General features: G+C 37.0%; 2 protein-coding genes across 3 annotated transcripts; one reads left to right on the top strand and one right to left on the bottom strand.

The window, feature by feature from the left end:
* Nucleotides 1–293: 293 nt before the first annotated feature.
* On the top strand, nt 294–2,816 carry LOC136206052 (protein TRI1). The gene is made up of 2 exons (XM_065996963.1): nt 294–651; nt 2,463–2,816. Exons 1-2 carry the CDS (start codon nt 391–393, stop codon nt 2,586–2,588), a joined length of 387 nt encoding a protein of 128 aa, XP_065853035.1. The 5' UTR covers nt 294–390; the 3' UTR covers nt 2,589–2,816.
* A 140-nt stretch (nt 2,817–2,956) lies between these two features.
* Nucleotides 2,957–6,241, bottom strand: LOC136206050 (uncharacterized). 2 transcript variants are annotated; one of them, XM_065996962.1, is made up of 8 exons: nt 6,063–6,241; nt 5,804–5,976; nt 5,651–5,703; nt 5,155–5,269; nt 4,825–4,947; nt 4,450–4,609; nt 4,197–4,330; nt 2,957–3,881 (listed from the first exon to the last, which is right to left on the bottom strand). In XM_065996962.1, coding segments are annotated over exons 1-8 (864 nt in total). In that variant the 5' UTR covers nt 6,168–6,241; the 3' UTR covers nt 2,957–3,880. The 2 variants fall into 2 exon arrangements, with proteins under 2 accessions (XP_065853034.1, XP_065853033.1); XM_065996961.1 differs by lacking the exon at nt 2,957–3,881 and having other exon boundaries at nt 3,974–4,330.
* Between the last annotated feature and the right edge of the window lie 2,170 nt (nt 6,242–8,411).

Consider the following 8,411-nt stretch of genomic DNA (forward strand, 5'->3'; position numbering starts at 1 on the left):
AACCGAACCGAAATAATTGGGTTCGATCTAGACCAAACCGAATTATAATTTGGTTTGGTTTGATCCTAAAAAATAGAGATAATTTGATTCGGGCCAATTCGGTTTGGTTCGGTTTTTGGACCAAACCGGAGTTTAGTTTCTGTTGGTGGGCCAGTAAAGGAGCTTTTATTGGGCCTGGAATTGGGCCAATCTGGGGCTTGGTTTTGAGAGGTGTACAGAATTTTCATGTTACGGCGCGTGAAAACCCAAAATACGAAAACAACTTTCAATTTTAGGTCGTCAGAAAGGGACTTCTTTCGCTGTAAAAGCCGTGTGCCTGATTTAGAAGAGAGTCTCAGTTCAGAGTGAGAAAAAGAAAGGAAAGAAAAGAAAAGAAAAGAAAAAGGCAGAATGTCCTTCGTAACATCTAGGGTTTTCAGGGGTTGCAGAGCCCTCTTAGCTCCGGCTAAGTCTTCCGCCGCTGCTTCAAAACCCACCGCCACTAAAGCTGCTGCATCAAAGCCGAAATCGGCAAAACCGGCTAGGACTGCTGGCATATTGAAGCCGTTCCCTGTTTCCCCTGCTCTCAGCGATTTTCTCGGAACCCCTGAAGCTTCTCGTGCTGGAGCGGTCAAGCAGATTTGGGCCTACATCAAACAGAATAATCTGCAGGTCGATTCTCCCTCTTACTCTCTTTTTCTTTTTTTTTTTGCTAAACCCTAGTGCATTTCACACTCTTAGCACTATAATGCATTCCACACTGCCCGATAGGGGTTCATAGTGTACGTAATAATTTATGTACCCTAACTGAGTATTTCAGCTTCTATTTGTATTGAGTGACGGAATAGGGATTTACACTTTGAAGGCAGTCTTATTTATTTAAAAAAAAATTAAAGTTAATGTTTATGATGCTTATGGACAGCTAATGATCAAAGCTTCAATAACTATTTTTATAATCACAGCACAATAATGATCATAATAAGTTTTCAACTCTCATTTCATTATGAAGATGTAAACATGATCAAGGAGTGTTAAACGGAAATCTCTCTTTTTGTCTGAGCTATAACCCTGTTGGATCATAATTCTAATCCCATTTTGGAAATGGTCCCCTCAAGGCAGGTGACGCCATGTTGGTCTGATATTGTTTACAGTTAATTATTTTATTTTCTTAGTTTTAATAATTGCATATTCTAGCTTTCCTTTTTGCTTTATTTTTTTGCATTTTGTTTTTGTTGGATTTATGTTTTCCAGCACTCATATTAGTATTTCAAACTATAGTTTACTCCTGATATTAACTTTTCCCAGTTTGCAACATTTGTGTGGAAACATTATTTGTTTGGTTATTTCAAATATAAATCACTTCTTGCATTCAGCTAGTAATAAGAGATAACAAATGAATTATACGCTTGAGTCACCATGGCTTGAACCTTTCGTGATTTGGGCTTAATGCATGAACTTAGCCTAAAAAATCGGTTGGCCCCCTGAACTCACAAAGTGTCTTGTTAGATTAATCCCTAAGTTCACATGAAAAAGCAAGAGAGGATTTGAACAAATTGATATGTATATTACTTTAAGCAAAGTTCAGTGGCCAATAAATCATCTTAAGCAAGTTCAAGTGGCCAATAGGTCAATTTAAGCAAGTGTAGGGGGGCTAACAAGACTCTGTTAGCTCATGTGGTCATTCGGCAAGTTCAGGAGGGGCTGAGATATTAATATTAAGCCTTTGTTTTGCTTATTATCTGTCTGAAAGTTATTTCTTTCTCCTGTATTATTGGTGTAAAAAAGAAACCCAAATGGAAGATATATAAATATAACCAACTTTAAAATTTAATTGGATTTCTGAGTGTATATTTGTCATGCCTTTCACGTATAGTTGGTTAATTTCTAGTTAAATCAGAGAATAAATCATAAGAATAGAAAAGTTAGTTTTAATATTGGTACATGGGCAACAGGGTAAACGAAAATGATGGAAAAAGTGAGACTTTTGTCTTGTGATAGCTTTAGGTAATTTGGAAATTTTTATTTTATTTAGTGAAATCATGTATAAGTTGTAATAAGTCATCTAAAACAGTTCTGTATGAGCATAGGCTTGATTACATATTCGACTGTTGCTGAGACTTGATAACTAAAATTCAAATTGAAGGAACCCTGTATTTGATACAAAAATCATAGGGTTGTTAAACATTTGGTTGTTCAGTCTTTTCTTCACACCTTTCAGTTATATCTAACATGATGCCATCTCAATCATTTTTCCGAAATTCACAAGTATAATCTCTTAATTGTAAAGACCATGTGTTTAGTATGCTGTTTTGAGCAGAAATTGTGGTGTTTGGTTGCTTCTTCTGGATAGGCTAGGGAGTCGTATACACCCATGATTTATTTATGAGCTTGATTGTGCTTGTTGTTAAGCTGAAGTATGGTTCAATTGATGAACATTGTACTATGATACCACATTTGAAATGTGTAAATGCTTTTACTTGCAGAACCCTGCCAATAAGAAGGAGATCTTTTGTGATGCGAAGCTGAAGTCCATATTTGATGATAAAGAAAAAGTTGGGTTCCTGGAGATCGGGAAATTGCTGTCACAACACTTTGTGAAGACCACTTAACTTACATGGTTGGGCTTTGGATTTGTGGGTGCACATTTTGTGGAGCAAGCTTTAAGTTGCTGATCATAAATTATTTGATATGCTCGTGTTGATATTCTGCTGTTTAAGGCCAAAAGTTTTTAGCTGGACTTGTTGTAAAAAGTAACTAGGAAGAAAGATTGGAATTTAATTAACTGTGTTTTTCTTTAGAATGATCTTAGCATTGCAATATGTTTTCTGTTTGTGGCATGATAGAGCTGTTAAGTTGCTTTGCAACCAATAGCCAATAGCATCGGCTGGTTACAATCACTGGTGGGGAGTGACCCATTATTTGCTGTTCTTAAGCTCTTTGAGGCTGAAATTCACAGCAGGACAAATAGGATTTAAACAATTTGGTTCCTTTGTCGTTGACGGGGAGCTCTTGGGGAGGGGATCGACCCTCCCTCTTCAGTAAAATTCTGAACAACTGTTTGCAGCAGAGTGTCACCTGTGAGTTTTTTTTTGCAGGGACAATAGTCGTGCGACATCTCAGGAGAAGTCTCCTGCATGACCTGAGGTTGAGATGGACAGAAATCTTAGGTCTCCTGCATGTTCTTCTTTTCTGCCTCAGATGCTCACTTGTCTTGCCCTCCCATTGGTTCATCAAAAAAGCGGAGGGCAAAACCAGCGTGTATTGGAGACGGAAATGCTTAATAATCTCTTGATATGCGAGAGACCTTAGGTGCCGCACGGTGTTACTTCTGTGCGATAACTTTGACCCTGAAACACTGAGCAGGGGCAATACTTGTGCGGCATTCAGGAGAAGTCTCCTGCATGTCTCTGAGTCAATATGAAAATCTCAAGTCTCCTGCATGTTCTGAGGTTGAGTCTTTTCTCTATCGGATACTCACCCCTCTCAATGTTCTCATAAAAGAGCAAAGGGCAAAGCAACGAGCATCAAAGATGGGAAAGGCTTAATCTCGGGACATGTGGGAGACCTCAAGTGCTGCATGAATGTTAACTTTGTCTGAAAATTATAACCCGTTACACTGAGCAGATGGAGACCCTTCTTTGGCCCTCTTCAAAAGGAAATGCTCTTGGGCAGAGGATTCGGTAATAGCCTAATAGGTTAGGGTTTTGTCCTTAAGATTCAAATAAGTAGAGTTTCAAAAGCTCATGCATGCATCTGACAAGTCCTGGCCTTGGGAGATCAAACCATCAATAGATGAAAATAACACGTGTTTGCAATCACCAAATGCGATTTGGAATCGATATGATAGACGGAATAGAGGGACCCGGAATTGGATGAGTGAAACATGCCTGCTTTGCCAGGTTCTGTATGATCAGAATGATGTGAAGTGAATATACTGAAATGTGAAAAATCCACGAAAAGAACAATATATCTAGGCATCTATTGATTGGGGAGTTGAAAAGAAAACTTGGGGTGTTAGGGTTCAAATTTTAGCAACTCCAATTTAATAAAAGCTTGTTTCTAGAAATTGATTCGAAGTAGAAAACAACTAAATATATGTTAGTGAATTGGTAATAATGCTAGCAATTTACATATTTAATATCTTGTTTCTAGAATGTCTAAACCATTAGTGGAGGAGATGGTGTACCCATTGGTCTACAACAGGTGGAGAACCATACCATGGTCGCAGCTCGTCATCTGAACCGACAGGTGAGTGGTACACTCCATCCAAGCTAATGTTGACTGCACCTTCAAGATGGGCTGATACCTCTGGCACCACTCCATCGCCCCACACATCTGCCTGTCCACATACCTACACAATGCAATATTCTTGTATGCAGCCTCGAAATGTTGCGAGTTTTAAAATATATCTTCTTCTATCACAATGTTATAGACAATCAATAGGTGATGATGATGATGAGTTTAATATACCTGCTTATACCCTTGGCCAACAAAACGAGCACGGAAAGCTGTTGAATTGCTTGTGTCGTTCACAAGAACAGCCTCCACAGTAGTTTGGTTACTGCCCACAGGAACTGCAGAATTAACTTCATCATTTGAGTTCCCTGCAAACCGAGCCCCCTGAATATATCTGCAATTTACAGTATACGGCTTTTAGCTTTAAAATGAATGATTGTACAATAAGTCATCAACTCTTGCATATCCATAGGCCAGATAAGTAGAAGAATAAAAAGGTAGAATTACAGTTGATTTTAACATAATTGTTGGAGGTAACAGAAATGCAAGTATCAAATTCAAGACTTCACACTAAGGATTACGAACTAGTTTCTGAATCTGGGTATTTACCTCCCTGCGATACATACATATTTCAATTGAGGGGTATAAACAGCTTTTGCGCAGCGTTCTTCAACATAATAAAGGAGACCTCTTGTTTGATCAATAACCCCTGGTACCCCTTTAGGAGGTGGCCTGAGAAAATCATACAATTTGTAATCGCAACTATCCCATTACAAAGTAAAATTCAGCTAACTCTGATAGAATACAACTCAAGTTATTAGCATATCTGCCAACGGACTAGCTCTTTCTCTCAACAAAGCACTCATAACAATGAGAAATAGAAGCAAACTATCCAAGAATTAATAGGGAAAAACATGAACAATGAAATTGATGACCTACAAGTGGGGAGTACCAAGGGTAAGAAGCAAAGAGATATCAGAGATCCCAAATTCTTCCATGTACACGCGTGCTAGCCAACCTCCCGCCGAGTGACCAATCAACGATAATGTCCCACCTAAAACAAGATGTTCAGAGTAAGATAAAACTGCAACACAGCAAGTATAAGCATCTCAAGGTAGAAGAATCAGCCCTATATAGTATGGCAGTGGACATTAAAAGGGAAAGAAGTTCATCAATTGTCATTGTCCATAGACACTATTCTACCACAACTAACACCATCAGAAAACAAAATCTCACAGTATATAATCAGTTATCCTAAGAAAGGGCGAAACAGAAAATAGGATTTACTAAACAACTGAAATTCAATCTATGCAAGTTCTTATTAGATATACACAGGCCAATAGATCAAATCAGCTAAATTAAGATCAGATACTTCAGTCTTTTAACATGTCATCACATGAAACCGACATAATAAGCAACAAGTGAAGGCAAAAACCTTGTGACAGCTCCTTGGCCTCATGGATTGCCTCATCCATTCTCTTCAAATACCTGCAAATGATTTAATTTAATCTTCCATTAAAGACAATAAAGGGAAAAATTTCAAAAATCCAATTTGAAGTAGATTGTTGAACCCAGTGAATATGCTAACCAATCAAGAACAGGGCGAGGGCGGAGAGTGCCACGCCAGTAATTGGAGTCGAGCAAACCGGCAGCATTCCTAAACCAATCAAATCTAGAGACGTCGGCAACAACTGTAGGAACTCCATAGCCATTCAGTGTGGACGCAAATTTCTGATAATCTCCTGTGTTGTTCCCTAAACCCTGAAAAACAGAAATATAAAACTTCAACTTGACATTTATGAATTGCGTAGATAAGTGTAGAAATAAAGGGAGGAAGGAAGAGTAACTGGAAGAATGACAGCAGGGCGGACGGTTGTGGAAGAAGTGGGGCTAGTAGAGGAGGAGCAATAGGTTTTGAAATGAAATGGAGAAAATGTAAGAGCCATACCCATAAAGCTTAACTACTTGTTTCTTTTTCACACATCTGCTGAAAGACAATGGAAGTTGATGTGCACATACTCACCACCATTAATCCTTAATTCTTTACCTTCAAAAAATCAAGCCTTTTATCTATATGACTGGCGGGTCAGCACCACTGAGCCTTAAAAATAATAAAAAAAAGTTAATTTTAAGAAAAAAAATTATAATTTTTCCATTTGTTTTTTTTTTCTTTTCAATTCGTCATTGTGTTATTTTTCGGAGGAAAAATATGTTTGTTATATGCTCCGTTAGCAAATAAAGGATATCGTCTATTGACACATCAACCCAACGGACGTCCGTTAGACAAAAATCTGAAAAATAGCATAATCATGTTTTCCGTTCGAAAAATACCACAAAGACTGATCCGTTTTGAAATTAACAAAAAAAAAAAAACATATTATGCGAAAAGAATATACCTTGTAATTTGAAATTAAAAAAATATTATGCATAAAAAATTTTCCTTGTAACTAATAACATACGTTTCGGAATTAGCAAGTTGCAAGCTATAAATGCCTCAGAGTAGTTTACAGTTCACAGTCAAATAAATGTAAAACTGTTTTCTTTTATTTTACTAAAATGATAAAAAAAAATGAAGATTATTACAAACACCGATCACCAACTAGATGAATAAAAAAACACTTAGGGAAATTATTTACATTAATGATAATTCAACAATTATAAAATTTGTTCCTTTCAATGTTTATTTACTTCGAACACAAACCATTTTTTTATTGTTTTGTTTTAGTATGATGGTATAATACTTTGAATAATAATTCTATCAGATTTGTATATGATAATATAACAGGTTGTATGATAAAGGAAACTAAGAAATGCAACCAGACGAAATTTTACTATTTTACAAAAAAGTATCGTGTTTTGAGCTTTAAAAATAATAATCTAATATTGACTCCCCAATTTCTATATCTAGTAAGCCACATTTTAAGTACGATATTTTTAGCCTAATAATTAAAATTGTTTCAATGAGGATTCAATGTTGGAAGTAATTAATAATTGTTGGATCTGATCTAAGAGCTCGATCGTTGACTGCGAGATTGACATGCGTTGAGGTGAGGTCTCTGTATACGCTTTGATGCCAATGTCAGTAAGATTGTCAGGAAAAATACTAAAAGTGGAAGTAGAATTTGTCTTAAAAAGAGAGAAAAATACTTTCTTTTATAGAGGGTCTCAATGGGTCAAATTACCTTGCTGTCCCTGGATGAGGCGATGGTTGTAGGTTAGTATAGGAAAGATGGTTTTATGGATCCCTTAGAGGAAAGGACCCTTTAAGGAGCTTCATGCCCATTTGGGCTTGAGTCTTTATTTTAGACGATTTGTAACAGATGTCTCCCTACAAATGTATTTTAATCATTACTTTAATATATGTCGTTCGATGGCAGACGTGTTTGATATCTGCTTGAATATGAGAGAGTTATAGTTGTTACCTTTTGATCTTGCTGGCAGTTGCACAATTGTGAAGTGTTTATAAGCCAACTGCTCAGCATGAAACTCTTTCGTCTCCTTATAAATTTTGCCTGGAATTGCTTTTTGGAAGTTTTTACTTCTTTCATCTTTTGTGCAGTTTTCTAAGCAAGTTTATGTCTCTTTTCCTTCTTTTTTCTCTTGTTAATTCTGCTATTGTTTCTTTTTTCTGCACTTTTGGGGCGTGCATGAAAAAGCTTTTGGGTTGTAACGATCTGAGATGTCAGGATCAACTTTGAACTTAGGTGCTCCACCATCTAGGAGTATGGACGATCTTAGTAGAGAGTCTGGGGGTGCCAATGGTTCTGATAGGGATTTTGAGGAGCTCATGGTGGTTACCAGCTACCGTCGTACACACTTTCTCATGCTAGACTGATAGACTAATGAGTTATTTGGTAGTTCTGTGTCTAGGGATGCCAATGTGACCATTGGCCAGTTGTACAAAGAAATTGTTGTTGGAGTATGCCCTAGTCCCGAGATGTTATATCTGACGTAAACATTAATTGTAAGACACTAATCTGGTAAGTCAGTTTACTTCTGCAAATTGATTAATAAAGTATCCATGATTGGTGATCTGCTCACATTTGGCGGGTTGAGAACATGGTCAAGTGAAGCCGTGAAACAATAAGATACAAATCTAAATATCTCTGGTCTATTATTATCATGGGAACAATAACTAACTAAAAACTAGTATGTACCTTGATTGTAATGATGTTTCATCGATTACAGACATTATA

The sequence above is a fragment of the Euphorbia lathyris genome, chromosome 9, assembly GCF_963576675.1.
Source record: "Euphorbia lathyris chromosome 9, ddEupLath1.1, whole genome shotgun sequence".
Classification (NCBI taxonomy): domain Eukaryota; kingdom Viridiplantae; phylum Streptophyta; class Magnoliopsida; order Malpighiales; family Euphorbiaceae; genus Euphorbia; species Euphorbia lathyris.

Excerpts from the sequence above, each read along its gene's own strand:
- LOC136206052 (XM_065996963.1), top strand. The coding sequence starts at position 391 with ATGTCCTTCGTAACATCTAGGGTTTTCAGGGGTTGCAGAGCCCTCTTA. Across the intron at positions 652-2,462 it reads TCAAACAGAATAATCTGCAG|AACCCTGCCAATAAGAAGGA; the intron begins GTCGATTCTCCC and ends TTTTACTTGCAG.
- LOC136206050 (XM_065996961.1), bottom strand. The coding sequence starts at position 6,167 with ATGGGTATGGCTCTTACATTTTCTCCATTTCATTTCAAAACCTATTGC. Across the intron at positions 5,704-5,803 it reads CCTCGCCCTGTTCTTGATTG|GTATTTGAAGAGAATGGATG; the intron begins GTTAGCATATTC and ends AATCATTTGCAG. Across the intron at positions 4,331-4,449 it reads TTGGCCAAGGGTATAAGCAG|GTATGTGGACAGGCAGATGT; the intron begins GTATATTAAACT and ends TGCATTGTGTAG.